At 39.8% G+C, this 26347-nt stretch overlaps 3 protein-coding genes across 5 annotated transcripts; 1 reads left to right on the top strand and 2 right to left on the bottom strand.

The window, feature by feature from the left end:
• Nucleotides 1-391: 391 nt before the first annotated feature.
• On the bottom strand, nucleotides 392-10946 carry lonrf1 (LON peptidase N-terminal domain and ring finger 1). Its single transcript, XM_031733348.2, has 12 exons — nucleotides 9915-10946; nucleotides 8305-8423; nucleotides 6620-6742; nucleotides 5433-5621; nucleotides 5105-5222; nucleotides 4794-4875; nucleotides 4489-4603; nucleotides 3103-3224; nucleotides 2830-2988; nucleotides 1831-1993; nucleotides 1591-1740; nucleotides 392-1271 (listed from the first exon to the last, which is right to left on the bottom strand). The coding sequence occupies exons 1-12, from the start codon at nucleotides 10210-10212 to the stop codon at nucleotides 1122-1124; spliced, it is 1788 nt and encodes a 595-aa protein (XP_031589208.1). The 5' UTR covers nucleotides 10213-10946; the 3' UTR covers nucleotides 392-1121.
• Nucleotides 10947-11360: 414 nt separating this feature from the next.
• med7 (mediator complex subunit 7) lies at nucleotides 11361-14584 on the bottom strand. 2 transcript variants are annotated; one of them, XM_031733352.2, is made up of 2 exons: nucleotides 14392-14584; nucleotides 11361-13671 (listed from the first exon to the last, which is right to left on the bottom strand). In XM_031733352.2, the coding sequence occupies exon 2, from the start codon at nucleotides 13660-13662 to the stop codon at nucleotides 12901-12903; it is 762 nt and encodes a 253-aa protein (XP_031589212.1). In that variant the 5' UTR covers nucleotides 13663-13671; nucleotides 14392-14584; the 3' UTR covers nucleotides 11361-12900. The 2 variants fall into 2 exon arrangements, with proteins under 2 accessions (XP_031589212.1, XP_031589210.1); XM_031733350.2 differs by having other exon boundaries at nucleotides 14407-14578.
• itk (IL2 inducible T cell kinase) lies at nucleotides 13905-24010 on the top strand. Of its 2 annotated transcripts, none has more exons than XM_031733349.2 (18): nucleotides 13905-14146; nucleotides 16479-16624; nucleotides 16715-16819; nucleotides 16974-17055; nucleotides 17196-17321; nucleotides 17545-17582; nucleotides 18392-18543; nucleotides 18657-18722; nucleotides 18843-18897; nucleotides 19284-19363; nucleotides 19667-19809; nucleotides 19946-20020; nucleotides 20348-20516; nucleotides 20607-20823; nucleotides 20909-20973; nucleotides 21069-21187; nucleotides 23168-23325; nucleotides 23418-24010. In XM_031733349.2, the coding sequence occupies exons 2-18, from the start codon at nucleotides 16487-16489 to the stop codon at nucleotides 23481-23483; spliced, it is 1854 nt and encodes a 617-aa protein (XP_031589209.1). In that variant the 5' UTR covers nucleotides 13905-14146; nucleotides 16479-16486; the 3' UTR covers nucleotides 23484-24010. The 2 variants fall into 2 exon arrangements, with proteins under 2 accessions (XP_031589209.1, XP_039472026.1); XM_039616092.1 differs by having other exon boundaries at nucleotides 16192-16624.
• Nucleotides 24011-26347: the final 2337 nt, after the last annotated feature.

The following is a 26347-nucleotide window of genomic DNA, read 5'->3' as shown; positions in this document are numbered from 1 at the left end:
GTTATAACCAAATGATTTTACAGCCGTCCCAGCACAGAACGTTTGCCGTGCACGTCAAACTTTACAGTAACTGTTATCAGTGCAGACAGCACACCATATCTACTTTAAAAAAAACAAAAACACAAAAAAGAAAGAAGGGGAAAAAATGACATGTGACAAGAGTGACTTGTTATTTTACACCTGACACACGTACATGCAGTGCTGTGCTGCTACTTGACCATCAGCATGCATAATCGCAGGTTCGTAGCATAACGCAAACCTGCTGCTATCTCAATGCCATCATTTCACTGAAAAAGAAAAAGAAAAAAACAGCAGCTTTTATTCTTTAAAAAGTGATACTCCAGTTGCTGCCATGTGATAGTATAAATTACTGGATTATTCACCAGCTAAATAGGGATCTTAGAATATTCTTTAATAGTAAAAACTTAGTCATAGTCAATAGCGTAGATGCAGTTAACATGCAGGCATTACAAATAGTGCTGTATAGCATAAGACAATCGCTGTGAATTTCCCCAAAAATATTTTGGCACATGAACTTTCACCCTCTGGAGGTTCATAGTCTTGCAAAAATATCTCTACAAATTAAGTGCAGATTGCTGTTTATGCTTACTTGCAACAATGCATCGAGTGCGGCTGAAGTAGACCATATATGCATGTTTAACAGTTGGGCTGATGCTATTGCATGATTTTCTATGTGTAACAACTGGAGTAAAACAGTGACACCCAGTGTTAGTTTTCTGCAATGTTATCAATTTCCCCACAATTCATGATCAATCTTTGGTCAACCCTGTAGTTCTCACTGGTACAGCATGTACAGTGTGTGTGCAGAAGAATATTCTGGTGTAAGAAATATACGAAACACTCAAAACAGCAAAAACCTGACTCTGACCAACTGGATTGTGTGATAAAAATCACAAGCTTTTAGCTAGCAGCCAGGTGATCTGGCCTTCAGTTGTGACTCGAGTACAGTCCCTAGAAACGATACAGGATAGTCCCGAACCCAACCTCGAAACTCAAAATGTGTCGTGCGTGCATTTGTTTGATTTCACTCCTTTTTTAATGTGTTGTGCGTAGTATTGGTGTCAGCTAGCTGTGGTCTCAGTACCACTGTGCCAGAGGGTCTAGCTCTGAGAGAAGTACTCAAGGACAAGGCGGAGGTGTCCCAGGCGATCTTTGAGAGAATTCAGGGACAGGACAGTGGTCTGATAGGCGGGGTCCAGCTGGAGAACAGACAGCAGCCACCAGCACCATCCTGGACCATTAGGCGAAGCCTAAAAGACAAAGTTTCACATCTGTAATCATGAAAATAGATTAAGTGCCAAACCAGTCCAATAACCCTGTGATGCTAATCAAAGGGTTAATCAAAAGAGTTGCTTTAAACTTCTAAACCTAAATTCTCTCAGCTGATGTAAGACATAGATCAGAATACTAAACAAAAAAAATGAATCTTTTAGATTTTTTTTTTGCATTCATGATAAAACTGGTCACTATTTGACATTTAAAAGGGTAAAGGCAGTGGTTTCTGAGCAGAGTGAGGGAAATGAGTTTTAAAAAGGTTAACAAAGCAAACAACGCACTTAAAGCACAAACCTGAATGTTGTCCTCCTTATCCGGCATGGCACCATACTGTCTGTTAATCTGTTCGCGGATGCGGCTGCCGAGGCGCTGGTACCAATCCTGGGCCTGCTGGTACACGCTGTCGTGCAGACGCTGCAGAAGCTCCAACTCGCTGCCGTCAACCTAAGAGAAAGAGGATGCAACGATATTAACAATCACAAAGAGAGAGACAGAGAGAAAAATGCTGCTGTTTGTAATCTCAGAAACCCTCACCCTGATGTCCTCTAGGTACTCTATATCAGCAGTGTGGTAACCATCCCTTTGGCCTCTTTTCAGCACCCTGAATCTGCTGCCACCAATTGTTTCCACATAAGAACGTCCATCAGGCAAGAGCTCCAGCTCGAGAATCTCCAGCATACAGCCATAGTCTGCGAATCTGATGCACAAGAGATAAAAAGCACTCTTTACGTTCAACATATTAAAATAAAAGTTTATTTTCAAATGGTAATGTACATAAACTAGTTTTGTTTTGTGCGTTTTCAAGCCATTACTAGTTTGAAGGAACACAAGAACGTAACTGGACTCAAAGATGAGGATAACTTCAAAATGATTAAGGTCATCAAAGTCCCACCATGACTGCCGTCTCCCTGCTAGAACATGGTATACCCAGCACAGACTGTATACATATATATATATATATATATATCGGATGGATAAGATGGCTTAAATTAGTTTCTGGACCACATTTTAAAGCCTCAACATTAGTGTTTATGGTCTCTGGATACTGACTTGCTTTTTGGGACCAAGAGTCCAGTGGCCACTCAAGGAACTACAGACTTTTTTTCTTTTTTCCCCCCATCTGTGCTGGCTTTATTTTTCAGCCCTGGAGGTTGTGGCGTGATCTTTAAAGGCACGCTATTCAGAAGCAGATGAAAATGCACAGCAGATCTCATGGCAAACCTGTGACCATGTTGTTATTTTCCCATCCCCCCAGGGTCACAGATCAGTGATTTAAACTTTGCCCCTGCGCTGTCTACTTGCGGTGCCCTGCTGACATTCCCATCAGGTTCCACCTAGCCTGTTGTGAGCTTCACAGTCGGGAAAATGTCAAACCCAAAATCTCTCTACACACAGAGACAGCCTAGAGAAAATAATCATACATTTCTATTCACGTGCAATCATATAGGCCACTGTTCTCATCCCAACATCATCATCATAATTTGATGTACAGTATGCTACGTGTGGAAATAGGTAAAAGATTCTGTTGCATACCCTCTGCCATGCTCGTAGCTGCACATGCCAAACTTCTTGGTGCCGGTTTCCATGCAGCGGCGCATCATCAGCCGATAGCGAGGCTCAAACACATGCAGTGGACAGGGCACTCCAGGGTAGGCCACGGTGCAGACAAATATAGGGATGTCCTTAGTGAGACTAGAAGAAAGAGAAAAGACCACAACTGTAAGGACAACAGGCTATTTTGTGACAAAACAATCTATTAAAGTTGCAACAATAATTAGGTGTAGACTGTGTCGGGGAAGCGCCTACTTGGACAGTTCAGCCATCTCAGCATCGTGGACCTGTTTCCTCTCAGCCAACTGGGGGGCAAAAAGTTGGGTCATGATGTCCTGGAGCAGAACTGTGGGGTTGTACTTCCTGTTTCTGAAGTACTGGAAATGAGAAAAAAGAAAAGATACTACAGTACTGCAAGAAACAAACAAAAAACAAACAAAAACCCTGCAACCATTAAAAAAATATACTTTGCACTGTTATGCTCCCTCATTAATGTGAGTGTCAGGGTGCTCATAGATATATATTTGTCTGTGACTGATTTGTCTGTGTTTGATTAAGGATACTCCAGTGGCAGTAGTGCAGCAATGTAAGTATGTAATGTATGTGTCCTTGGTTCTGGGTGCAAGTATGCATACAATATGTAAATAAGCAAATTAGCAGCACAAGTAATTTCTCCTGAAGCCACCCTTAAAATATAGATTATTTTTTTTAAATATAGTACATTTTTAAAGTCTTGTCTCAGCTGTATATACAGCTACTGTTGAAAAATCCATAGAGCTGATATAACTGTGTGATTACTTCATTTTGGCTATTTTACTTCGCCTACTTGGAAACATGCCCTATAGGTATCATCTCATCATACCATTTACTAAAATCCACCTTCAGTTTCAGTGTCATTTCTCCGTAGTCCCACATATAGCGACTGATATGAGTGTTGTTCAAAAACTCCCTAAAGTTTTTCATCTTGGGCTAACAGACCAGCTGTGCTATATCCTCTAAGTGTCTTTTTCTTATGGTCTGCTAGTATTTTTTATGTCAAAACTTTACTTTTTTCCCTTTTTTACTTCAGCCACAGTTAGCAAAACTGCTATTTATTTCAGCCCACTTTTAAAGCTTGATCACCCCTGTGGAAAAACTCTGGAAAGTGTGCCTTTTCTTCCTTCCTCTTCAGATACTATTGTTTCAGTGTCTTCAGCCAGACCTTCTCTTTCCTTTGTTTGAATGGTACAGATTTAAATGTGTTTCCTTATAAACAGTGAAATGGGGATAAAAAGAGTGTGATAGCATGTTGTATGTTGCAGATTGCAGGTAGCAAGCCAGAGCCCACTGGTTTAGAATGATTCAGACTCACTGACACATTCACAGTATTAAGAATTAAATTGGCCAACATAAATCCAACATTGATTTTGAGTGTGTTTAGTTTTCTTGCACAGAACAAGAACATTTCTATTAGTAAATAATTGTCAGAAAAGTAGAGCATTGAAAAGATTCATGTCAGAGTGCCTGAGCTAAATCTGGCGCCTGAAGTCCGAAATGTGGTTGCAATAACAAAGCTTTTATAATAATAAAAGTACTTTTTTACTTAAAGTGGAGCTGTTTGGCCTTCTTCCCATTGGGTTTAAATGCACTCAGTCTAGTTACCTCTTGCAGCGGCTGTTTGCAGAGTGGACAGCGGAGGTTGTGGTCTAGGCTCCTCTCGATGCAGTTTTTGCAGAATGTGTGCCCACAAGGAGTTGTGACTGGCTCAAAAAATAACCTTTAGAGGACAGACATAACACAGTAGCCTGTTTATGCTATGTATGATTTAGCTGTTAAATCTGGTGAGTGTTGGCATGTGTGCTAAACACTAACCAGACAAAGCAAGGAAAGCGAGACCAGCCAGATATATGACCCCGTTACAAACAGTGGTGCATTATTGATTGCAGCGAGCAGTCCAACACACTCACCTAATGCAGAGAGGGCACTCAAAGTCTGACACGGTGAGAACAACCATGCCGTTCTCCCTCTGATGATAACTTTCACCTAAGACTGAAGGAGAAAAGACACAAAAACAGATTCCCTTGAAAGGTTTGCAGTGAGTTTGGCCTTTTGGAAAACAGGTCACGATCATCGTGTAGTTTCAAACCATCTGCTGGGTGGCGGGGGTTGAGAAAGCTATTTGCAGTTGCAAAAGACAAAAATGATCCCTACTGGGCACACCGATATTAAAGATGAGAGTCAAATCATAATAAATGCGAGCACCGATATATTGACTTACACTTGCCGTGCCAGTCTTCTTTCCTCGTCATCATCTCTTCATCCTCGTCAGCAGCGGGGAGGAAGGAAACCGCTTGGCAGAGGCTGAGGCAGCATTCAGTACCCGTGTCATGCTTCACCTTGGAGAAAGCAGATATTAGGTTTTATCTGTTAGGATTTATTTTTAGGTACATAAGCTTCCCCATACTCACTTCATGGGAGGACCTTAAAACAGAGGAGATTCCAGGACTACGGCCATCTATTTGCAAATTCTGACACTCCTCATGGGGTTTTTTTCTGTTTTTCTTAATCTTTAAAATGCATTTTCTAACCATATATGAAATGTTTACCTGATGTGCATCTCTCCTCCCTTTTCCTTCTCCCTTATCTCCATGAGGATGTTTGAAGCCTTCAGCATGAACCGGCCCCTGCGAGCCGCCGAGGGTTGTGATAGGACAGGGCTCTTTTAGGTGCTCGGACACCGCCTGCAAAATGCAGGGCACATCCTCCGGCACTTCCACTCCCTCTGCCTCCAGGATCTGCCATTGTAAGAATAAAATCAATTTAAAAAGAAAATGTGCCATGAAACCTAACGTCACTGTCGTCACAGTAACGTTAGGTTTCACTGCAAGAAGACTGAACTAAGTGAAGAAATGCAAATAAAGCTAAAATGAGGGCGTGAACATTAATTTTAAGTATTTTTACAAATATTTTATGGTAGGTACACTAGAATAAAGGGGTAAAAAGTCTTTTTTTTTCCAATGAAATAATTACTCTTTAAGTAAATTTAAGTATGGCACACATAATTTCATTAACCTGCACCATAATACAGCCTGTACAAGTGACATATTCCTGACATTCCACAAAGGTTCTATGAAATTATGCGCATCTTAACATGTATTTACAATATAATTATTTCTTTGTTTCCTGTAAAAAAAAAAGACTTATTACCTCTTTATTCTATCGTGGATAACTTTAAGTATTTGTAGTATTTGTAGGTAAATACAAACATATTGTAATTTCAAATGAAATATGTTAAAGTTGCATTTTTAATTACAGGGGAATTATGCCTGTAATCATGAGTTAAATTATACAGTGCTATCATGTATATTTATTTATTTATTTATTTATTCATTCATTCAATTGTTTGATTTAAAAAAAAAACACACAGAAACAAACTAAATCTAAACTGATTTGGAAGTTCAAACTTTAAAATGAGCTCTCTCTATTAACAGATTGCATCTGTTATTAGAGGTATGTTTGCCTTCTGAACATATGACCCATGATGTTCACACATATCAAAGATTTAGGTCAGATCCTAAAAGATCTCTTAAGATCACCTGTTCTTTAAATGATTTGCGCAACTCTGCACAGGATGCTATTGCAGGTGCTTCTTTAACCTTCCATGACTCCAGCCTTTCATTTAGCAGTGTCTATGTCTGTGCTACATCCTGTTATACATAAGGAATCACACGTGCTCTTTAACTTGAATTACATTACATTTCTCACTGACGAGTTCTCGGGAGGTTTAACAGACCTTCTTAATCTGGCTCTTTGCGGGAACAAAATCAGCTTGAAGTTTTAGGCAACGGTGGAAGTGGATGAGGGCTTCTTTCTGCTGACCCATTTCCAGCAGTACATTCCCTTTATGAAAGGAGCCCTGCACAAACAGAATGATGCAATCAGCACACTGATGTCTGTTTAAGCAAAGACCTCCAGAGCATTTCAACAACCATCAAAAACTTTACATGAAGTATGTTGCAGAATTACAGATTTTTTTTCTGCAGTAGAGGCGGAGTCAGTCAAATTGTAAAACGATGGTGTTACGGAACATTTTATGTAAAATAACATCTCTGGATATTCAGTTCAATTCAGTTTTAACTATATAAATATAACTAAACTACATCACAATGACAAGGTGCTTTATATTGTAAGGTAACGACCATAATATTAGAAAGAAACGCTAACAATCAGACAAGCACCAGCTTAGGCCTATTACAGTTTAACTAAGGGAGGGTTCAGGGTCAGCTGATCCAGGCCTAACTATATGCAAAAAGGAAAGTTCTATGCCTAATGTGAAAAGCAGAGACCGTGTCTGTCTCCCGAATCCAAACTGGGAGGTGAAGGGACCCATCTTCTACAGAAGATGGGTCTGAAAGCTGAAGGCTCTGCCTCCCAATAATATCCTAGGAAACAGAAGAAAGCCAGCAGTCTGAGAGCAAAGAGCTCTAATGGGGAGATACGGTACTATGAGGTCCTTAAGATAAGATGGGGCCTAATTATTCAACGTTTTGTTACTGAGGAGAAGGATTTAATTATTTAATTAATTATATTTAATTATGAATTAACATTGACGCAATGAAAATAACCTAATATGGGAGAAATATGCTCTCTCTTTCTAGTCCCTGTCAGTACTCTTGCTGCAGAATTTTGGATCAACTGAAGAATTTTCAGGGAATTTTTAGAACAACCTGATACTAATAATGAATTGCAATAGTGCAGCCTAGAAGTAATAAATGCATGAACTAGTTTTTCAGCAGAGGTGAGATAGGATGTTTCTAATTTTAGAGATATTGTGCAAATGAATGAAGACAATCCTTGTTTAATATGTGTGCTGAAGGACATATCCTGGTCATAAACCATTCCAAGGTTGCTCACGCTGCTACTAAAGGCCAAAGGTAATGCCACCCAGAGTAAGCATCTTGTTAGAAACCATGTTTCTAGGATTTCTAGGGCTGAGTACAATAACCTCAGTTTTGTCTGAATTTAGATATAAAAACAGAAACAATGCAATAATGGACTCTGTACAGTATGTTTTTCTGCATTAGCAGTGAGTCACCCACTGGCACGGAGTGATTAAATGACATTATGACATAAGTAGCTGTTTGCATAACATTGTGAATGACATAACATCAATAAAAGCAGGGGAAATTGCTTTCAAATGTATCAGGTCGACATGGTAAGGCAAATTATGAAATGAGGTAACACCTTCTTCCTGCAGTTACGGTTGTGCCATAACATGCATGTTACAAAACCAAGTCGACAGTGGGAGGGTGTGCAGGTTCAAATTCGGCAAACTTTCCCACACCAGAGTGCAGTGAAATGCTTTAAATGTGGCACTGTTAATGTTCCCTACAACAGATCAGCTTTTGTTGTCCGGACAAAAGAACCACACAGACAGCAAAGGCACAGCGCGTCTGGCTGGCACCGCTCCGTTCCCACCTCTGTCCAGCTGGGGCGAAGGCAGCAGAGGTAGTCGAGGTCCATCAGAGCGTCGGCGAAACGCCTCAGGCCCAAGTTCGCTTCGGCCCTGAACACCTTCAAACTCTGGTCGTCTGGGACTAGAGGAAGTGAGAAAAGGTGAAATAGGTGAGGGATGATGGTGTGTGGAGCTTTTGAGGAGAAATGGCCAAAATTAAAACAATCCAAACATTCAAATGAGGAAACACGCATCAGGTAGTAACAGGCCCACATAACAAGTAGTTCTGCTTTCTGGAGCACTGAGGAAATCGATCCAAGAATTTATGATGCGCCGCCTTAAAGAAATAATTGCTTTTGACACCACTACTGACCATATAAAACAAACATTCCAATTAAATGCCACTCCTCAATCACTGACATAACACACACATGGGCATGCTATATAAAGATAATTAATATTTGATCGAGCCCCTCCACCCCCCTGGTGCTGACAGTATCTGCACCTTCTGCTTCACATATGTGCACAGTCACCTCCTATTCCAGTCCATTCAAGACTTTCTAGCTTCAGCTGACACACTAGTGTGCATTCTAGGTTCCTGGTGACATTGTTACCTAAAGCTGTTTGACTAGTCATTACAAAAGAACCAAGGTCACGCACATAGGCATTTGCAAACACAAAGTCAGTTCTTGGTAATGCTCCTATGAAACAACAAGTGAAAGTGAACAGGTGCCATGAGAAATCATCAAAAGAAAAGAAAAAGAAAAAGAAGGGGGAAAAAAACTAGTTCACAAATCTGCAGGGAGCTCGTTACACAAGAGCCCGCAATGCTGGAGCAAGGTAGGTAGAAGTATTTAACTGGATTGGCAGAGGAGGCGAACATGAAGGTTAATTCAGCTGATTCCCCATAGCACAAACACTCTCATGATCCCCTGGGCGCCTGCTGACTTGATCGACACATCTAAGGCAGGAGCAGACCCTTTTACTTCCCTGTGGCTGTATGAACCAAAAAGGAAAATAAAAAAAACATCAACCGCACATGCAAAAGGCGTCGAAGGTAAGCAGTTGCACAGATAACAACTTGCAAGGCTCCAATTGTTTAGTTTTTAAAATTTTACAAAACATCTTTAAATTTCCCTCCTCCTGCAGAGGTGCATAAAAGAAGCAACACACACCGACTGAGTCTGTGCCAGATACGTTTATCCAATCAACATCTTACCTTATGTCATAATGCTTAACTGCGTAATACAGCTGAATGAGACAGATGTTTCTTCCACTGCATCTTGCTTATTCAGCACAAATCACAAATTACTTTGTTGTTTCAATCAAATGGTTTAATATGTTTGATCTTTTTTCATTCTCTATTAACCTAATGAGGAACAATGTGACTTCTTACTAACCCGGGTACTTGGCTATTAGGGGGGCTGCACCATCACTGGACACCTTCGAAAAGTATATGCAGTGCGTAAAAGTGGAAGAAAAGGAGGAAAAAGACTAATTTGATTCCACGGAACCTGATTATACTACTTATAAATCAAACAAACAATTAAAAAGAAAGAAAGAAAACACACACCGCACACACACACTTCTGTATGCCTGCACTTGTCAAGAGCGTCTCAAGTGTGTCCCTTACCTAAGTTCAGCCCCTCGTTCGCGATGCGTAACGCTTCCGCGAACTCGGTGGCTTTGAGTTTCTCCTGAATTTGGCACTTCATCCTCTTCTCTTCGGGCCAGCACTTTTCCACGACGCCGATGAGCAGGACGTTGTTCTTCGTGTTTTTCACCTCCTTTTGTTTTAGCCTGTCTTTGCACAGCGGACATTTGGAAGGCAGGTAGCCCCCGACGCACCTCCGGCAGAACGTGTGGCCGCAGGACACGGTCACCGGCTCGCACATCAGACAGAGGCAAAGGGGGCACTCCAGCATTTCCATTTTTTTAACTGGTTATGTCACTAGTACAGTGTCCCACGGGAAGAACTGTCGCTTTGTTCGTCAAAGCACTGCAGATAGACGGTTTGGGGATATTGTTGCTGCAAGGACCCTTTAAATTACATGCTGGCAGCTGGCGATGCACTAATAATAGTGTCACACATCTGCCTAAAGCACACCGCTTTCCGTCCTGCTGCCAAACTGAGTCCTCATACGCTCACCTGGCAAATTTTCTTTTCGTGTTCAACACATTCAGTGACATTGTTCGTTTCCAGCCCTAACTTAGTCTCTGTATTGGGACAAATGCCATCTCCCCTTTTCAATAAAGACTCTCGGCTCCCAGTCCAATGCGCCGGTTTCCTCGATGCTCCAAAAAGTCCAAACACGCCGCACGACCGAGGTCGGTAAATCCGCACATTAATGTTATTTCTCTTTAGTAATCCGAGTCCGCTATTAACCCCTGTAGCCTACTTCTCCACGGCCACGAAGCTAGGTTACTGTGTAACACCATTGCATTACATAAATAAAGATCACGTGACGCAGCAGCGAGCGATCCGATTGGGTGAAGTGAATGGCTTTCCACCCTGTTGTGAAACCCAACGATGCCGAGTTTCATAACATAATTCCTTCGACTACGCTTCCCATTATTTTCATCTGTACATTTAAACTACCCCAGGACACGAGTTGATGGTATAGTATGAGTAGAGGAAAAAATGGTGGATATGATAAATCCAAGGGTGGAGAAAATTATGGAAACTACCTTGCCTCAACGGGAATCCCAACTGAGGGTAATAACTTCCGAGGGGGTGCGGTGAAAGGATCAGTGCATACTACCTGTTCATGTCCATCCTGTTTGACATTTAAAAACAAAGGTCAACACAAACACAGTTTAAAGTCTATGCTCAGCTAAAAATTTGCATAAGGTTTGTGCCATTACATCATTACATAAAATGCAGACCATTTGCAACTAGCCAAATACACATACTCTTTAGCCCTGTCTCGGAGCAACACACATTACGATTCTTGGCTGCCTAAAAAAAACAGCACAGACGTTAGAACGGATATCCTTGATGAATTCTCAGAGAAACAACATTTTGTCATCTTTTCAAAAAAAAAAAAAAAAAAAAAAAAAAACTAGGCCAAAACACATCTTGTGTATCACGCACTGATTTATTGAACTTCTGCAAGTTACATAGACGCCTCAGCTAACATCACAGAAACGCAAGTAGTGAAATCTGCGCTGCAATCACCAGCCTGAAGTGTATTTTCAGTTTCAACAACCAAACGTGCATTTGCAATTGCTTTACAAGCAGCCAGTTGAAATGCTCACATTTCTGTCCCCGAACAGTTGTGTAAGAGCAATCTGCTGCAAGCCAACACAAAACTGGTTATACTGTTAGGTATGCTTATGAAAACCTATAAAACGGGGAAGGGGAGGGTGTCAGAATTATTCGACATTTTACATAATATACATGATGACTTTTGTGTGACGACTCTCATTGGATTACACAACCTGCAAATCAGTGACAAGAATCATGCATTGCAAACATAAAGGCAGTCCAGCATTTACATGAGCTTTCATGCGACTCTGCTCTGACGGGTCTAATAAAGCCGTCTATGTTTCTGTGACATTACTGCACTCTGACTGCAAATTTGTTTATTGGGTTTATTACAATAATGCAAACTTAGCTTACCTGCTAACTGTGTTAATATTTCTATTTTGGGAATACGTTTTCAGGAATTAGAATTTCTACATTTTAAATAACATTCAATGGGACGTGTGAAAACACAGCTAACACCCTCACATGTCCATTTCTGACATTCACACCTTTTCTGTTAATTTGACAGCATTTATTGTCATAGTTTCAAGTTTCGTGGGTGAACGAGTACACTGGTCACTTCTAAATAAAGGTTTAGGCATCAGCCTTACTGTGTGGTACCTAGTAAAACAGCACAAACGTGAATGAATGCAGTCACATTAACTGACACACATGGACAAGAGCATGACTGTGCATTTCTCTTGCTCAAGTGCTCATCTTATTAGACCAGCAGTTCTCACACTACCTGCATGATGGGAAACACTGGTGCGGTATAATCAACCAGGTGAAGTGAAACTTGAGTGTTTTTTTTTTTTTTCTTAATGTGACCTTTAAGTAAAACTTTTTTTCTTAGTGGTTGAATAAAAACTGGAGTTTGGGGATTAACATTAAACATACTAGAAAAACTTTGAGAACCGATGCACTTGAGAAAGCCATAAACAGCCAAGATATTGCACCCAACATTTTATCTCATCAGCTCTGTTTCAAGCTAACAGTAAGAAACATTCGTCAATGATGCGTTTTGAAATTCCCCAAGTCAGAAGAGAGGTCACCGAGCATCTTGATTTACTACTGATAATTCTTGAGGCCCCAGGCGCACATCTTTTATGTGTATAGCAAAAACCACAGGTATAACATGTTCACTCTCTAAATCACTCTTGTGCATGAAACCATGAGAACAGAGATGTATTACAAGCATATACAGCATAACTCAACAGCAGAATGCAGTCATGTTGAAGACTTATGGAACAAAGAGCAGTGACATAACCAGTTATAAAAACAAAGAACAAAAATATTCTGTATATCATGTACGAAAGGGCCATATTTACACAAGAGTTCAGCAAAGAAACGACAAAAAAGAAAGAATATTAAACTATGCTAGTTCATCAATAATGCTGCACATGGCAGCGTCCTTGTCCCATTTGTCACTCCTTGAAGTAGGGATGCTCTTCTCCTGCTGACTCGTTGCCATGCAGCTGGCAGCTGCTTCCTCTATATCCATAGGTTCCGTTTTCAGTCTGGTGGCCTGCCCAGAGGAACAGCCAACAGTAGCTGCAGGAGGCGCATTCTTTGTCCCATCACAAGCACCATCCTGACCTTCCACTTGAGGCAAGTCATCAGGCAGGGAGGCAAGGCACCCCTGGATCATCTCCACCACCCTCTCCAGATGTTTCTGGAACCTCTCTGCCGTCTCTAGCCTCTGTCTCTTCTGGACCTCCATCATCACCCTTAGTGTCTCCCTGGCTTGATGCGGCCTGTACTCATTTATCAGATGGTGCATATGGACAAACAGAAGCTTTATGTCCTCCAGCTTCTCTTCACGCTTTATACTACCAGGGCTCTTGATAAGGATGTCCAGAAGGTCCAAAAAGTTCACAAGAATGGACATGTTCAGTTTCTTGAGCTCCCGTTTGTGGTCAAACTGCATAGGGTGAAGCCTCTCAATGCCTTGGCTTTCCAGAGGCCGGATGATGAGGTCATCACACTGGAAATGGTTGCCAAACATCATGTAATTATCTCTGATGGGTGGAGGTGGCTTAGGGGCCAGACCCTTGCGGATGTTTTCATCTGTGTATTCTTTGATGTACTGCATCGGTGGAGGAGGCAGGGCGCTGACCTGCTGTGGTTCACCCATGATGCCGACCTGAAAGCACAAGGATCCATTTCAATATATATAAAAACGAACACAACATACCAAATTGCAAAACCTAATGTATATTCATTAAACAAAAAAAAAAACCCAAACCAAACCAAAACAGTGTTTACAGTTCACAGTAGATGAACACAAACACGTTAATTTAGGCTATATGCCTAAATATAACAGAACGTTCATCAGTGTCATTAGTAAGTCTCCGGTTTACCTACTGTTACACAAAAAAAATAGTGTAGTGAAAAGGTCTCTCTCTCTCACTTCCCTATTGGGGGCACAAGTAGGCAAGGAGCAGGATGTTTGCGGCAAAAAGACGGCATAGCTTTTTAATTGCAGAGACGTTAGCTGTGTCTAAATAGCTTGCTTGCACTAACTCCAAACAAATTCAGTGTTTGATTGAGACCATCGCTTCGGAAGATGTGCTAAGAGGCCTATGCTAGCACAAACTGCCCAGCCAGTTGTCTGTAAGGTAAATATCTGCATATAAGACTTATGTTAAACGCTGTCTGGATGGGAATAGAGTTGAGTGAAGACTACCATTTACTGTCGCAAACCTTCGTTTTATCAACATGTTAGCCCTTTACTCGCCAACTAACTGCAGTCGTTAGCTTACCTGCTAACTGACTAACTAACTGCTAACCTCCGCTAAAGAGTGAAATCGCTACACCAAATATAATGCTAACCCACAATACCGTTAAAAAGGGGAAGACTTACGATATTTATACACACCTTTCAAATAACTCTTTAGTCGCTGAAGATATAAGACGATAGACGTCTGTTAGGTCCGACTATTAGCTTGTAGCTAGTTTAGCTCCTTCCATTCCACACTAACAAGATTTTCGTTTCAGTCCCAAAGCTATTGGCTCGACGTCATTGGTTTTTATCCCACGGATTGGACGATAGCAATCAAACAAACTAAACACCGATTGGGTGCGAGGATACCACGCTTGAGCTTTAAGTTTTTGATAGTAAATTGCTTAATTTGAAGCTTATTTTGTACAGGACTGATGTGTTTTTACAATAGTGACCATCTCCAGCACCTGTTATCATTTTGTAATGTCAAATATTTTTCTAGTTAAAGCAAACCAGCAGTTTACAACGCCACCAATACTTTTAAGAGGTAAATAAAATGTGGAAGAAAATTACAATAGATATAAACTATTAGGAATACAAGAGACGAAAGCTTAAAAATGCAAGGATCTATTCTTAAGGTTGTGTCAGTATAACACAATTTTCTAAACTTTCCTTTGTTTTTTGTTTTTCCCCCAATTGTCACCTATGTATGGCTTAAAACAAGAAGAAGAGTAAAATACAGTTGAATTTTTTTAAACACTATAGTTTATCGAGCATCTGAAGTTCACCCTTCTGATTCTGTCACATCTTTAAAACAAATGAAAACTTTCCACATTTTTAGTTTGGAGCTTTAGATTTAGAAAATAAATTATTTAGTGTGACACAGTCCTTCACATCTACTTTTACACTTATTTTACACTTATTTACATACAGCATGACAAATATTCTCTTTTATTAAATACTCATATGGAACAAAATTGCTGAACAATTCCCATTCAACAGCACAGATGTTAACTCCTAAAAATGTTAAATTAAGGTATTTTCTGGAAATTCTTTTAGTTGACAAAAGAAAAAAGAGCCTTGAATTTTGACATTTACATTTACATTTACAGTTCAAACTGTATAAAAATATACAGTCAAAGCCGATTTTGTAATTTTGGCTTTTTGGATCTGTTTTGTTGTTGTTGTTTTTTGACAATAAATAAATTAAATTAAATAAAAATGAAGTGGCAATCCCAACTCATCCAATCCACACCAAACTGTTGGAACACTTTCCTGGTGGTGGTGCTGTAGTATCCTTTAAATCTTCCTTTCAGTGTGACCGTAAAAATATTTTCAAATTTTAACTTTAACTAGATTTTTTTTCCATTCTAAGTTGACAGCACTACCTCGGCAGTTTGAAAACTTTCAGTCACTTTAAAATCATTAATGGAGCCCAACTATGTTCTTATTACCATATCATTACTGTTACAATATTATTGTTACTATATTATTAACCTGTATTATTATTAACCTTCTTTTCCTACACAACCCCCCAAAAAACAAGTAAAATATAAGGGAGAAAAAAGCAGTGATGGAGAAAAAACAGGGCAAATCCTAAAAGACATCATAAACATGTAACCCCAAACTCTAAATGTATTAATTATGGCAGGAAAAAAACAGATTTTGTGTGTGTGTGTGTGTCTTCCTTGCAATCTCACAATCTCAGTAAAAACTTTTGTTTTTTCCCCTATTACTTTCTTGTTTCAAGTTAAAATGATATGTGCCATTTTTTGCCCTCTTAGATTGAACCCCCCCTTTGCCCAATGCTGATATTATAACCCTAACCTCACTGTACTAGCGGGACACATTCGTGACCTTTGAAGTGAATGTTGATGGAAAGCGTTGAAAAATGTAAAGGTTAACGAGTCATCCTTTTTCTGTGGATCGCACTACTCATAGTGGCTGACTGCAATGTGCACTAAGTGAGTGAAAGTGCCTGCGAGCACCCTGAACTGTGTGTATGTGCGTGCACGCGAGTCTTTCGCTTGCACAACGCATTTGTTGCCGTAGGATGTGGTTTGCTGTGCAACAACCCTATGCCGGAAACGGTACGACATCTATCAACTTATCATCCTCAATTTTTTTTCTTGTACACTCACTGCTACTCTGTCTCTGCATGCTGTAGGCAATGCCGCCTCTCTTGGTATGACAAAACAAGGCAGTGTTTCTCATTGTGCTTCTCATAGCTGGTAAAATGTTCCCCAGGGTGATTTTGAAGGGAAATCTGATCAAAAAATCCCAACAAAAGAAGCGAGTGTCGCCCTGTAACTATAAGGAGAGATTTTTTGTGTTGGATACCCAAGACCTGAAGTATTCTGAACGTCGTCCCGGGGTAAGTACAGTATGTGCGGTTAATCTGTAGAGCTGTTTCAGAAACGCAGACTCTTGGCTGCTTGCTGTAATCTAAGCTGTTTTCTTCCAGAAAAAGCCTTTGCTGAAAGGTTGTATCGAGCTGTCCAGAATTAAGTGCGTGGAGATTGTGTGTACTGATGTGCCCATACCATGCAGCTTTAAGTACCCTTTTCAGGTAAGATTCATCATTTCCTAGAGACCAACTCAATTGTCACTGCATTAAAATCTACTAAACACTGCGTCATACACACTATATACAGTGTATGGTGAAGTATGACTGAAAATGACAACACATATAACCTTTTTTTAAAATCTCAATTCTTCTGCAGGTTTTTCATGACAGTTATTACCTCTACATATTTGCACCAGACAATGATTGCCGTCAGAAATGGGTCAGAGCTCTTAAAGAGGGTAAGCCATTACCATATATCACCAGTCAAATAATAATAATAGTACTATGACAAGTCGATGATAAACCGCTGATTGTATGAACTGCAAACACATACAGATGGATATTTCAAACAATATTTCCCTTGTTCTGTCTGGTGTAGAGACAAAGAATAACAACTTAGTTCCAAAATACCACCCAAACTTCTGGATGGATGGAAAATGGAGATGCTGCCAGCAAACAGAGAAACTGGCGACTGGGTGCAACGTGTACGACCCAGTGGGCTATGGTTTGTAGCATTTCTTTTTCCTTCTCTTCTACTTTGTGAATCCAATGATTTGTGGAAGCGATTCCATTTAAATTCAGATGTTTGTATGGCTTTCGCACATATGGCTTGAGTAAACTTGAACTAAATGCTTTCAGTTTACCTAATCCAGTTAAGATCGTTGTTGCTTTGTGAGTTTAGATGGGCCGAATAGCTCTCCAATTTAACATTTCTGTTTCCCCTACAGCCTCTAAAAAGCCGCTTCCCAGCCTCCCGGAGCCAGAGGTACCACCATCTAAAACACAAACGATACACGCTTTTGAAATGTTATTGTGGTTATTACTGATATTCCAATCAAGCGAGGTAGACCAAATCACTTTTTCAGTTTTATTGCCTGACATGTTTGGCTGCAATGCTTTTAAACACAGTTTTTCTCTACATATTTAATAATTAGGTCATGCATTGGCTTTTAACCACTATGTCTGTGGTTTGAGTTTGTGTGATCACTGCTCTGTTAACTGTCTTTGGTTCAGGCAGCAGCTCTGTAGTTGTTTCAGCGCACATGTGTTTGAGTGTTTACTTAAAAAGATAGATAGATAGATAGATAGATAGATAGATAGATAGATAGATAGATAGATAGATAGATAGATAGATAGATAGATAGATAGATAGATAGATAGATAGATAGATAGAAAGTTTGTCAAATGAAAATCCTTGTTGATACTTTTTCCTTTGGCACCATGAAAATGTAATTTCATTTGAAAGCGCTAGATTTCGTATTTGTGTACGAACTTTGTGGGAAGGGTTCACTCAGGCTTTCAATAATTTGTACCAGGTTATTTCCACCACCAAAAAAAACATTTTCCTGATTGGCAGAGCTAAATTCAAAATTTGGGCTTATTATCACAAAACTTCAGCTTCATGATTCTAAATATCAAGTTATTTTCTCATTTCATCTCAGAAGTTTAAGACAGTATGTCGAAATTTAGAGGCAGTAACCCGAAATTTTGACTTATGTTTGTCAAAAAAATGTTTTTTCAGCTTCCATACCTGTACAAATGGTTTTTAGATCTGATTTTTTCCTCCCTTTCCAGATGGAGCTGGAAGATTCGGGGCAACAGAAGGTCATTGCTTTGCAAAACTACACGCCACAGGGGGACAATGACTTACCTCTTCAGAAAGATCAGGAGTATCTCCTGGTTAAGAATTCCCATTCCATCTGGTGGCTTGTACAGGATGAGAGAGGGTAAAGCGCATTACAGCCAATGCCTAATTCATTTGAACTGTTTACATTAAAAAATAGCAGTATATTATAAAATAAGAACCATTAGCTAAATCCCTTTTCCTGTCACTCATTAGGAACTCGGGTTTTGTGCCCAGTACGTTCGTAGCTGAAAAATCCATCAACAACTTTGAAAGATTTGAGTGAGTTTGAATTCATTTCTTTTACTCGATGCTTTTAATTTGCAGTGTTCATTTCTGCTAATGAATTACTTTGTTTTCCCTCCAAAACTGATTTAATTGTTGTTAATTTGTTCTCAACAGATGGTACAACAAAAACATTAGCAGAGCGCAAGCAGAAGAATTGTTAATGAAAGAGGTAAAAACAAAAAGTCAGTCCTGTTTGGCTATAAAAATTCCAAATAATGATTTTGATATGATGATGACAGGCAAGATTTAGCCCCTGTATGACACAGTGCATTTAGATGCGACTGTGCCGCCAAGAGCAATGTTGCATCTGCAAAATCGCTGCATATGCACCTGCACAACAACAATTCAACTTGACATAGAACATGAAAAAAAAAAAAATTCTCACAACCACAAAGTTTCCTCCAATGTTGAATTTCCTGCTTTGCTAAGTTTTGCAAGCAGGAAGGGAGAATGGTTATCCATCGTCGTCTCTGAATTAAAACGGCCACCAGATGTGTTACAGAATGCGCCACCGAACGTGGGAAATCTTATGTGATCTCGTTACTCTGTCTTTAGGGTAAGGAAGGTGCATTCATGGTGCGGGACTCAAGACAGGCGGGAGTGTACACGGTGTCTGTTTTCACCAAAGCACCAGGGTAACTGTTATTTATAGTGTTCTTATGAATTTACTAAAAAAATATCTATCAAACAACTATAATTAAAACAGTCATATATGGTTACTTATATCAGTAAAAAAAAATTTGATGGCTCGTAGGATTTCAATCATTTTAAGTCATCATTAAAGATGTAACCAATGAGAAATAAGTATAAGATTAGTGTAAACTTGTGATATTTTTCTGATCTTCCAATCCTTATGTGTAATCATCTGCTCAGGCAAACATTTGCTTTAGAAATGCATATGATCTGTTCCAGTTAAACATATATTCTATGATCATCAGGTCTAACGGGGAGAAGAATCCGAGAGTGAAGCATTACCAAATCAGACAGACCGAAACAAGCCCAGCTTCTTTTTACCTGGCAGAGAAGTACCTGTTTAGCACCATTCCTGAGCTCATATATTACCACCAGCACAATGCTGCAGGTAAGTGTGCCAACTTTTCGCATGCAACAGCGTTATTTCAAAAAGTTCAAAGGAAAAATGCAGTTCATCTTATGAAACAGCTAAATTCTTGGTCCTGCTTTTTAAATTTCCCGTTGTCTCTTTTTCTTTGTGGCAGGGCTAATAACACGGCTGAGACACCCCGTCTCTCAAGGTGGACGCTGCTCCCAGGATGCTACTGATATCACAAAAGGTTTTATTCTTGTTGTGATGGCTGAAGTTTGTTGAACTAAAGTTGCAAGCAGTCCTAATTTATTGCAGTGAATCTTGTTTTTGCTGACCTCTGGTGGGTTGCACAGAATCATACTTCAGGGCTGTTAAATAACTCCACCCTTGTCTCTATTAATGTAAATCAATGTTTATACAAATTAATCTTTGCTGAAAAAAAGCGAGTGAAAGTGAGAAAAAGAACTTCCTTTTTTTTATTTGTGAAACTTGCATGAAGCAGTCTAACTCTATGGTTATTTAACTGAGCTATGGTGTGGCTGCTTTGGTTCACTGCTGGTTTGCTGCTTAACAGATCAATGGGAAGTGGACCCTGAGGAGCTGATACTGGGTCAGGAGATAGGCAGCGGCCAGTTTGGACTGGTGCTGGAAGGCAGCTGGAGGGATCGCAAGGTGGCGGTGAAGATGGTAAGAGAAGAGTGCATGTCAGACGAGGAATTTAAAGAAGAGGCACGGATTATGATGTAAGTACAGTTCATGGTGGAGATCTGTATTCTTCAAAGTAAAACGAGTTTGAAACCACTCAGTTTATCTGTGCGTGTGTGTTTTAACAGGAGACTCTCTCACTCTAAGCTGGTACAGCTGTATGGCGTGTGCACACAGCATTCTCCAATCTGCCTTGTGTTTGAGTACATGGACAACGGCTGTCTAACGGACTACCTGCGAGAAAGGAAAGGCTCCTTGTCTCAGGATATATTGTTGGGGATGTGTCTGGATGTCAGCGAAGGGATGGCTTACCTAGAGATGTCCAACTTCATCCACAGAGATCTAGTAAATAAATAAAGTGCTCTTTCACGATACACTTTCATATGCCTGCTTTGTTAGAGGACTTCATCCTTCTGTCTTTCTTCCAAAGGCTGCCAGGAACTGTCTCGTCTCAAAGAACAACGAGGTGAAGGTATCGGACTTTGGAATGACCAGGTATGTTCATGAAGATCAGTTTTTTAAATTATTACATCACATTAATGTCACAGTGAGTCATAGCATGTGGTCCGTGTCCACTCTCCGTACCCTAGATTTGTTCTTGATGATCAGTACACGAGCTCACAGTGCTCCAAGTTCCCTGTCAAGTGGTCAGCCCCAGAGGTCATCAGATACTGCAAATTCAGCACCAAGTCTGACGTCTGGTCGTTCGGTGAGTTTGGGCGCTCGTCTGCCATTCAGCTGTTTGGTTTGCATTTCTGATTCACTCGTCAGAGCTCTTACGGTTTTGCAGGCTTGGTTAGAGCAGATTAAATCATATTTGTTTTCCTGATGGCACATGTGCTCAACTGTAGTTAAATAACTGCAGTGGTTTAGACATTACATATTAAACAATTTTTTTTTTATCTTTTGAAAAAAAAAAGGATCTGTGCTCGAACTGGAGCACAGTTTTCTTGGGCAGGCTATTACTGCAATTATCCAGGACAAAGCCATTTTTTGGTAAAATTTTATATAAAATAGCTTAAAAGCTAGCCATTTTCATGATTGAGTGACAATTAGTGGATGCACAATAAGCTCAGACAATTGCCGAGAGGAGATTAAATGGACAGAAAGCTTTTAGCTTGACGTGATCTTTGGAAAAAAAAAAAGATTCTGTATTTTGAAGTTATGACTTGCTTGTGTAAAACGGATTTGCTAAAACTAAGTAAAAATAAAACATATTATAACTTCTATAAAAGGGGTTACTACTTCTGTTTCTAAATAGAGTTGAATTATGACCTATTCTAAAAGGGTCTGGATCCAATTACTGACGTCCCTTAGAAATTGTGAAAAACAAATGAACTGTAGTGACAGTTTAAGCAGGTTATTGCTTTTTATTGGTAACACAAGTGTTTTCAATCATGATTCTATGCATTCAAATGGGAAAAGAGTAATAATTCAGCTGTATAGTATCATTGTTACACTGATCATGGGCAGGAGAAAGAGGGAAAAAGTTTGTCTGAGCCATCTTATAAAAGATTCTTCATGTCAAGATTTTTACTTCCTGGTTAAATAATGGTTTAAAACTAAAAGAGACAGTCGGACCATCTACAGGCTGTGTGAAGTTCTTGAGACTGCAGCTGCTAAGAATATTAGGAACTCTTTCATTGGATTCTTTCATGCCAGCTTCAGTGGATGAGGCTACCAGAGGAACATTAACTCCAGACTAAACAGAGCTGATTTAAAGGATCAAAGTGCAAAAGCGTCTGTCGACACCATACGTCGCTTTCTGAATGAAGGTTGAAAAAAGAGACCCCGCTTTTGAAAGAGGATTATAAAAAAAAAACCTTAAATTTGTGTTTGATGAAATACAAATAGACAAGTCAAAGCGGTTCTTGGTGGATGAAGTTTGGGATATAAAACTAGTTTCCAAGTTTGCCGAAAAAAAGAAGCTTTTGAAGAAAAGAACGCCAGGGACAACGGATTTCATCGAGACAATCTGGAGTGAAATACATTTATGTACCTGTGCCAGAGCTCTGTGCCAGTCACAGGCCATGCCGCTTCTTCCAACAGTATAAAGATCTAAAACATACTTCCAACAAGATGGACTGAAACAAAATCATTTGAGCAGAGTGTGGAAAAAGCTGAAACTCACAGTGGGGGGAAAACGTGTTCATCAAACCTGAATGAACCGCAGCGGTTTGAACATGAAGAGTCAAACAACCTACAAAGATGTGTGAGTGTGTGTGTAGGTGTTTGTGTGGGGGTAGGTAAGTAGGTGAAAGGGAGGTGGGCGTCCTCTTGTGAAGAATCACAAAAACTGCTCAGCTGCACAATATTAAAATTAAGGATCAAATACTTTAGCTAGACGACTTTATTTGTTGTATTGAATGAAAGCAAGATGAATTACTTTTAAAGTAAGAACTTACAGCAGAGCAAATTTTAGGTGTGTGTGTGTCTCATGTGTAGGTGTGTGTGTGTGTTTTTAATGGGTAGCAACAATTTTGGCCAATTCTGATCTGTAGCAAATTACCCTCAAATGAGGCTAAAAATAAATATGTTTCAGTTATATAAAAAAATAAATAAATAAAAACACACTGCACTGGACTAGAGGAGCTCACTGTTAAATGAATGATACAAGGCTCCTACCCTCTTGACTAACATGCTTCCATATTGTTTAACAAGTGCTGTCTCCGTGTCCGCCCCTCTTCAGGTGTGCTCATGTGGGAGGTGTACAACGAAGGCCGACTCCCCTATGAGAACCGCACTAATGCAGAAGTGGTGGACTCCCTGAACGCAGGCCTGAGGCTCCTGAAGCCGCGCTTGGCCCCGGACTCTGTCCACCTACTCATGGAGTGGTGTTGGAAGGAGGTGAGGACATTACCCTTTTTTCAAGCAGAACTTCTGCTGATCATAAAATGAGCAAACGATTAACCATCGTTTGTTTTCTGTTCTATTCCTAGAAACCAGACGATCGCCCAACATTTGGGCTCCTCTTTCACGAGCTGGCCTCCCTTTCAGACGCCTGAACCAACATGTGATTTTGTGATTTTTATATATAATATTTATTTTATTTATTGACTGTAACCAGTTGCTTGTCAGTTGTAAAGTTAGATGATTCCAAAACAATTTTATATCCTGGATTTTGCACTTTATCTCTTTCGTAGCTTTGTAAGTTTCCCCTGAGAGGGCTCACACAGTCCATTCACACAGCTACTGGTGCTTCCTGCAGAATCATGTAAAGGTTTGAGTAATTCTATAAGCCATATAAAAGTGAGATGTTTGCTTTTCAGTCAGCTGACTGTCATTAAACAGAATGTTTTACATCTTGTCACTTCTGACTCTCTAGTTTCCTCCACTACAATAATGAAATCTTGGCATAAGAAATATGTTTGTTTCTACATGAAGAAGTTATTGAAGTTGCCAGATGTTACATATATTTAGAAATACATGCAAAAGGCTTTCCTGCTTTATGGAGATCACTGACATTAGTCACAATAGTCATATTTTTGATGATCATCCATATACTGTATATAAAAGATGGACATAGCTACAACAAAGTCATGAGTCATGTTTTTTTTTATGAATTAATTTTGGAGTCATAGGTGACCACATTTGGTCAAGATTTATTTATTACTCATTGCTCGGATACATTGTAATATGTGGTAAGTAATTTGACTCATTGAAACTGTGCTAAATTTGGTACCGGGCCACGAGAGTTGAGCCTCCGGTGTGAAATTTATGGTTTTCAGAGTTTGTGTCATTAACTTGGTTTCCCTGGGTCTTTTCCCGTGTTGTAGTTGTGTCTTATTTTGAAAGAAATATTTACATGTTACCATAGCAACCAGAGAGCACTAAGGGCAGAGAGGAGGATGTTACTCTCAATGTTGTTGGTGCATTTCAGGAGGACGTTGCTAATAAAGTTACACAATTACACAGTGAATTTGCGTTTATTATTATATTTACAAAATACCACAGTTTTTGGCTACGTTCACACTGCAGGTGAAAGCGCATCAAATCCGATTCTTTTGGCCCTATGCGACTCATATCCGATCATGGTATGACAGTGTGAACGGCACAAATCCGATATTTTCAAATCCGATCTGGGTCACTTTCGTATGTGGTACTGAATCCGATACATATCCGTTGTTTTAGAAAGCGACTGCTGTTTGAACGGTCATGTCGCATTAAATCCGTCTTTTACGTCACTGACACAGGACAGACGCCAATTATCAGCGCCGGAGAAGCGCCCGAGAAGACATCGTGAACGCTTCCTGGCCATCCAGTGTAGATGTCAGTGAAACTGTTGGGAAGACAACGTGAACATTTTATTTGTACTGTATAATCTGCAAATTCTGACAGAAATCTGCAACTATCCTTTGAAGCACCGCTCCTCTCTAAAACAGCAATAAGGATAATTATTAGGTTATCTACATTATTATGTAAATAACAAAATAACTTAAAGCAAAAATTGGGAAACGTAAAGTCCGAAGTCTTTATATTAAGGGCCATCAGTCAAACAATATTGTTTGCTCTGGGTCTAAACAGAGCGAGTTGTGTGTGACATCTTCTTTTGCGCATGCGGGCCGCTTTGAGCGTTCACACTAGAGCATGTTTGCTGTCGCATTTTATTTGTAGTGTGAACAAGCAGACAAAAAAATCGGATTTGATCAAAAAATCGGAATTGAGCATTAAGACCTGCAGTGTGAACGTAGCCTTTGTCTCGGGTTAGGGTTTGTCTTTTTTTTGTTGTTGTATTTAACAGCAACACCTTAAAGGCCGGTCTGTTAAAATATTGTCTGACATTAAACCGGTCCTTGGCGTAAAAAAGGTTGGGGACCGCTGGTCTATACCCACATCAATTTTTCAGTCAAAGAAGCCATACATTATTGGAATGACTCACTTTTGGAGCCAGACTCCAGTGGCCAGTCAAAGAATTGCAGTTTCTGGCACAGACACAATAACTTCTTTTTTCCCCATATCAAATATGGAGGTGATTGGAGGTGATCAATAATTCTCTTGTATCATGTCAGCCAACGCATTCTTTTCTGAGGATAGTGGCAAGACCTGGAACTGCAGTTTCCTGCTGGGACATAAAGTAATGTGCAAAAGTCTTGAGCCACCACTCATTTCTTAATATCCATTACAGGAAAATGGAAAAAAAAAAGGTGCAGAAATCTTTTTAAACATGTGCAAACATGCATGGAAATCCAGTGTAATTTGGCATACCTCGGCCTTTTCTTTCCATTTCCCTTCCCTAAGGATGTCTTCTTGACACCCTTCCACTGACACCATTTCGGATGCGGTTTTGGCAAACAGTAGATGGATCAGCTGAAGGGTCAGGCACATCTCTCAGGTTCTAAAGATACCATTTAAAACTGATTTGTTGCTAAATTGTGTGTTATTTGCAGATGGAATGAATGTTGGTTCATTGTTTGAGTGCCTTGGTGGCTTTTCAATGCTTGAAGTGTTAAAGCAGCCAATGTATAAAGAAAAACTTTGAAAGACCTTCAGAAAGCCTGGAGAACTATCACTCAAGACCACATTAAGAGGTTACAAGAAAGTCAAGAAATCAAGAGTGACTAAAGACCTCTGCACAGCATTTTCTTAGAGAAGGCCTTGCATATTTCATCAAGCCGATACTGAACACAACACAACTCAGTTACAACATATGGCTTGATGGTAGAGGAGTCTGGGTGCAGAACTGCACCTTTCTCCATATGAAAACATCTGGCATCTCATGAAATGGAAAATACTACAAATCAAACCCAGGAATGTCGAGCAACTAGAATCCTATAGCATTCAATTTTTGTGATTTCTTTGCTTAAAATTGTCCATTTTCTTAAATTAAGCATGTTATATGTTTTCTATGTTGTCGTGTGAATAAAAAATA

Source organism: Oreochromis aureus, linkage group 2 (assembly GCF_013358895.1).
Source record: "Oreochromis aureus strain Israel breed Guangdong linkage group 2, ZZ_aureus, whole genome shotgun sequence".
In the NCBI taxonomy this organism is placed as follows: domain Eukaryota; kingdom Metazoa; phylum Chordata; class Actinopteri; order Cichliformes; family Cichlidae; genus Oreochromis; species Oreochromis aureus.
This window is presented reverse-complemented; position numbering and strand designations above follow the sequence as displayed.